Source organism: Sinocyclocheilus rhinocerous, unplaced genomic scaffold (assembly GCF_001515625.1).
Source record: "Sinocyclocheilus rhinocerous isolate Xijiao unplaced genomic scaffold, SAMN03320098_v1.1 scaffold2141, whole genome shotgun sequence".
Taxonomy (NCBI): domain Eukaryota; kingdom Metazoa; phylum Chordata; class Actinopteri; order Cypriniformes; family Cyprinidae; genus Sinocyclocheilus; species Sinocyclocheilus rhinocerous.
The window spans coordinates 83,800-89,799 of record NW_015660509.1 but is presented as its reverse complement, the minus strand read 5'-3'; the positions used below and the strand labels follow the sequence as shown (position 1 = coordinate 89,799).

Below are 6,000 nucleotides of genomic sequence, written 5' to 3'. Positions count from 1 at the left end.
ATGTTTTTTTTATTGGTCTTATGAAGTATTCTAATTTGTTGAGATAGTGAATTGGTGGGTTGGGTGGGTTTAACAAAAGTTAAATGTGAGCCAAAATCATCACAATTAAAAGAACCAAAGACTTAAACTACTTCAGTCTGTGTGCATTGGATTTATTTAATACACGAGTTTCACAATTTGAGTTGAATTACTGAAATAAATGAACTTTTCCATGACATTCTAATTTATTGAGATGCACCTGTATACAGTAACTCAGTTTTAAGAGGTTTAAGTCTATTTTGGCCACTTCATCAAGTGTCACAGGAAACACGTCCATTAAGGCTGAGGTGCTGATTGAGATCCATCTGCTAAACATACTCAGACTGATGGCAACTGTTACACTGTGAAGTTGTGAGCACTGGCAGCTAGTCTCCTGTGAAGACAGCAGCTTTCACTAGCACACCCCAAGGCCTCTGGAGCAGGTGTTTACACTCTGTTTGCCCTGAAACACGAGCTGTGTGGATTTTTAATGTGTCTTTTAACATGATAACCGAAATCCACACATTATTTTAAGATTATCTTAGCAAGCACAAATACAGAGGAATGGAAGCATTTGAATTTACAGTACAAGAGTTATTTGCTGAGATAGCTTATACACTATAACAACTGTTTCCATTTATTTTTTACTTTTATTTTAATTTATTGATTTTTTTTTACTTTGTATGTTTTAATCTTTCAAACATAAAAAAGTATTAAGACACTTAAAAGTTTATGTATATCTTTGCTTTATATAATAAAAAATCAAACCTATTGCACTGAAAAATTATTGGTTTAACAATTTTACGCGGAAATTGCTAGTAACTTTCACATTTACCGTAAATACCAAGTAATTATGGCAAGTAGCACATTGAACATGAATTATGAAATAATAGAACCGAGAACTGAAATAGTATTTTCTTGTAAACATACTGTACAATAATCTTTTAAAAAAAAAATATATATATATATATATATTTTTTTTTTTACAGTGTAGTTTGTATTTAAAAAATAAAACAAACACACTTTTAACAAAAAATATATCCTGTCCAAATCAAGGCTACATCTATATTAATCTGGATATATTTGAAAATGGCATTATCGTTTTGAAACGCTCTCCATCCACACTACCGTTCTTAAGTGCTTTCCAAAAGCTGCATGTCCACACTGAAACTTCTGCAAATGTTTAAATCACCTTGCAGCACATGTGTAAAACATCATTAAATTTAACTTTTGCGACATTATTAAAGAAACAGTTAATCCAGAAATGAAAATTTGAGGGTGAGTTAATTTTTTTACAAATTATTAATGTATGTGTGGGAACAATATGTATCACATGACCAAACATGAATCGATGTTTTCAATTACCTCCATATCACAGTCCACACTACAATGTGAAAACAGCCTTTTCAAATGTATCCATTTAAGAATGTCTTCCAGTGTGGCCGAAAGGCCAAAACTTATTTATGTGGATGGATTGACATGGATATAGCCTAAGGTGGAGAAGCATCTGAACATTTTCTGGATGTCAAACGTTAGTGGATGATGTTGACAGTTAAAGTGATTCTCTACACCTGCGGTTCCTCTGCTAGGACACATAGGTGAACCTCAGGAGAACTGATTTCATACATACATTAAAATCACCAAAACACCAGCTGATTCAGTCACTGAGCACAAATGTCTCAGAAAAGTGAAACTGTTTCTGAGAAAAGCTTGTGCAGCATTTATTTGCACTGAGAACAGAGCACATGATAAAGCTCATGTAATGAGATTCTCAGATCATATGAAAGATAATTTGAAAACCGCTTTAATAAAATTCTAATGCAGTACAGATAGCTGCAGATGATATCTGAATATGAAGCAAAGTTGGGTTATGAAACTGGGTTCAGCTGGAACACACTGCTGTTACTCACACTTTGGTTGAACATATCCGTCTCATGCCGCAGTGTGGTGTACTGACGCAGAAGCTGCTGTATCGTCTCTACCCGCTCCAACTCCAACCTCTCCAACTCCTTCAGAGTGCAAACACAGACAATCACTGATCTAGGATCAGTCTATATTACTATTAGCTGATGGCTCTGACACAAATCAAATTCATTTTCTTCATGCATGGTGAAATTCATTATTCATAATCATGTATAAACCTTTCAAGACAGACTTACCATGAGCACAGAGATTAAGCAATGATATATGATACAGAAGCCACAATATTTCATTTAATCTTTAGGATGTTGCATTACATTTCTAAATTCCTGGTAAAGAACTACACTACGCATAATCATTAAGAGAGATCCACCAATCAGAGAAGCTGAGGTTAGCAGCAACCCATACACTCTCTCCATTTTTACATTTTAGTACTGTACAAATCAGAATATTTTCAGTAAATCAAAAAAACTTAAAAATATATATTGTTTTATACTTAATAATAAATTACTATCAGTCAGTAGTTTTATATTTATCATTTGATTATGGCATATGCAGTGCTTCATGGAATGTGTAGTTCATTGCCTAATCAAAGAATTAAATGTTTTTATTTTATTTTATCTAAATTTAAATCAAAATCTGTGATGAATCATTTCAAAGCTGGTTGGTTTAATTCATGCTTACAACTCTTTTTTAAAGAATTCAGATTCTATAAAGAAAATAAAGTGGGGAAATATAGAGCTTGGAATTATAGTTTTATTTATTACTATTATTAATAACAGTACATGAAATTATTTATTGAACATTAGTGTGTTTTTCCGATATTGCTGTTGCTGCTATTTAGCAAAAGCAATAAGCAATTCAAATTTGCGCATTACAGTTTTACCACAATTAAAAGATGAATAACAAAAACAACAATAAAAGGTGTCTTATGCATAATATATTAATAAAAATGGTAAATGAGCCTCATAAAGAAGAATCATTAAGGATATTCAGAAATCATAATAACTTCATATGCATGAAGTGTCATTTTGCACAAGGAAGCTAGAGTAATAAAATAATAGAAACAATTACCAGGCTTGTGGTGACCATCTCCTCAAACCACTTTGACTGAGCCTGATTGTAAAGGTCCACACAACGCATCAGATCATCACCTATTCAGATAAAACACAGAGAGAGTCATTATAATCATAGATGCAGTTACAAAAAAATTAAATAGAAAAAAATGTAGTGTGGTTCATGCTTAAAACAAGTGGGGAAAAAACTGCCAATGTAACAAGACAAAACTTGGATTTCTGGAGCATTTCAAACTAATAAACATATGCAAAATATATGACAAAATACATATGAAAAATCTTTTAAAATCCACAAGAACTCATGAAGTTAAATTAAATTAATTTGAGCTATTCTTTCCAAAGTATGCAAGTGTACACTGTATAATTCATGCAATCAGATGATCATTCAATATGGTTTTTATTTTAAACAGATTTTTTTTTACACATTTCCTGAATCAAGCTTGTCTTGATAGTGAAACAAGACTTTGCTTCTCAACTGAATAAATTTTGTTTTAATGATATTTGGATATTTTTACTGGTAAACCAGTCAAAGATACCGATTTATTTTCTTTTTTATTATTTAATGTTTTCTTATTTTATCAGTGCTTGACTTTACCAGCAGGGGTCAGTTTTAACTCATTTATTTGTATTTGTATCCCCTTCTGTAACACAATAATCACAGGTATCATTTAAACTCAAGCTGTTTACCAGGAAAAGCTGTTCCCAAACAGAACTACTGGGTTTTACAATTACATGCATAATTAAAGGTAAACCGAGGCAAAAGGAGACAGACATGTGAGACAGAAAGAATATCGACATCTTGGAAGAAAAAAAAAACCTAGATCGCTCCATCTATATGTAAATGAGCTCCAGGCTTTAAAGACATTTGCATTAGTGATTTGAGCCATCATGATTACTGAAGGAAAATGGCGTTTGAGCTGTGCTTAAAGGGGTCATATGATGCGATTTCAATTTTTCCTTTCTCTTTGGAGTGTTACAAGCTCTTGGTGCATAAAGAAGATCTGTAAAGTTGCAAAGACTAAAGTCTCAAATCCATAGAGATATTCTTTATAAAAGTTAAGAGTCAACCACGCCTACCTAAAACGGCTCGTTCTAACACGCCCCCACATGTCTACGTCACGATGTGGGAAGATTTGCATAACGCCGCCCAAATGTTCACGCAAAGAAAGAAGGCGTAACTTTTATTCTCGCTGCAGTATTGTTGTTGCCGCCGCCATGTCGTGAAGGCACTGTGTGTTTAGTTGTGAAAGCGAAACTACTTTGTCTGGCCTTCCAAAAGAGGACGATATCCGCTTCGTCATACCTGGAGCTGATCCGTGCTGGTCGCTGAGGAAATACATCAACTTCGCGCAGTGGATCACCGGATCGGCATTCACCGTGGACGAAGCGGAGTCCAGCCAGGGGTCGCCACATGTGGTTGCCGCAAGCCCTCTGCTCACTCTAGGCCTCCGGCCTCCGCTCACTCAAGGCCACGGTGTGTGACTCTGTTTAGTTGTGAAAGCGAAACTACTTTGTTTGGCCTTCCAAAAATGGACACGACTAGAAATCAGTGGTTAAGTTGTATTTACAACACTGTTCCAGAACACTTCGCTTCGTCATGCCTGGAGCTGATCTGTGCTGGTCGCTGAGGGAATACATCAACTTAGTGCTGTGGATCACTGGATCGGCTTTCACTGTGGACGAAGCGGAGTCCAGCCCGGGGTCGTCACCCACGCCGTTCTCAAGCCCGCCGGCCGTTCCTCACTCAAGCCCACCGCCGCTCACTCTAGCCCGCCAGCCGCCGCTCACTCAAGCCCGCCCGCCGTGTGTGACGCTGTGTTTCGTTGTGAAAGCGAAACTACTTTGTTTGGCCTTCCAAAAGAGGACACGACTAGAAATCAGTGCTTAAGTTGTATTTACAACACTGTTCCAGAACAGTTCAACCCAAATATTCAGATGTGTGCATTTCCTGGCAAAGTAGACTACAAACTGATCCTGGGAGAGTAGACTACAATGCCAGCTGTTCTGACTCACAAACTGTAAGTACGTTTTTCATATTTAAAGAATTTGCCACTGACGACTCAAACGCGAGTTTTGAGCAGTGTAGAACAGCGCTTGTTGTTTGTCATTTCTCCAATCACAAATGCAGACATGGTTTTATGTTTACGCGGCGCAATGCAACGCAACGCGTAAAAAGACAGTATAAGTCATTATAAACCATAATTATGTCCCCACTGGATGCAACAAATGCCTCGCTAAATGGGTTTTAATGTTTTTGTCTCGTCGCTCAGGCCGGACAGGGCATCACAGTATGGTAAGGGGCGTAACATTTCCGTCACACGCTTGAGGTATTCGGCCAATCACAACGCACTGGATAGCTGGCCAATCACAGCACACCTCGCTTTTTCAGACCGATGAGCTTTGTAAAAATCGACGCGTTTCAGAAAGGCAGGGCATAGAGGAGAAACAATAATGTACAGTATGTGGAAAATAATGTGTTTTTTGAACCTTAAACCGCATAAACACATTTCATTACACCAAATACACAAAATAATGTTATTTTTAGCAACATCATATGACCCCTTTAAAAAAAAAAAAGACGTTTTAATCAATCCTTTCAAAAGGTGGATAATTGAGGGACTCATACGCAACTATTACAAAAGGTTCAAACATTGACTTATGAATGCATCAGTGAAAAGGGTGAAAACTTTTGAACAAGATGAAGATGTGTAAATTCTTCTGATTTTGTTTAAATATTATATTTTTTTATTTAGTACTGCCCTTCAGAAGCTACCGAACACACTTACATTTTTCTCAGAAGACAACATAAGTACAATTTACCTTGATCTTCAAATGCAAAAAGTTTTCACCCCCGGCTCTTAATGTTTCCTTTTTAAGCATCAGTGAATGTTTGATTTTCTGACCGATGAGCTTTGTAAAAATCGATGCGTTTCAGAAAGGCGGGCATAGAGGAGAAACAATAATGTGCAGTATGTGGAAAATAATG

The 6,000-nt window shown here is 36.3% G+C and overlaps 1 protein-coding gene across 3 annotated transcripts in view; it reads right to left on the bottom strand.

Moving 5' to 3' along the window:
• Positions 1-6,000, bottom strand: part of LOC107725262 (growth arrest-specific protein 7-like) — a 60,826-nt gene that overhangs the window by 3,126 nt on the left and 51,700 nt on the right. For all 3 annotated transcript variants that reach the window (XM_016534472.1, XM_016534474.1, XM_016534473.1), the window contains 2 exons: positions 3,013-3,092; positions 1,929-2,027 (listed from right to left, as the gene is read on the bottom strand). In XM_016534472.1, coding sequence (XP_016389958.1) covers positions 1,929-2,027; positions 3,013-3,092 — 179 coding nt within the window. The remainder of the gene's footprint in view (positions 1-1,928; positions 2,028-3,012; positions 3,093-6,000) is intronic.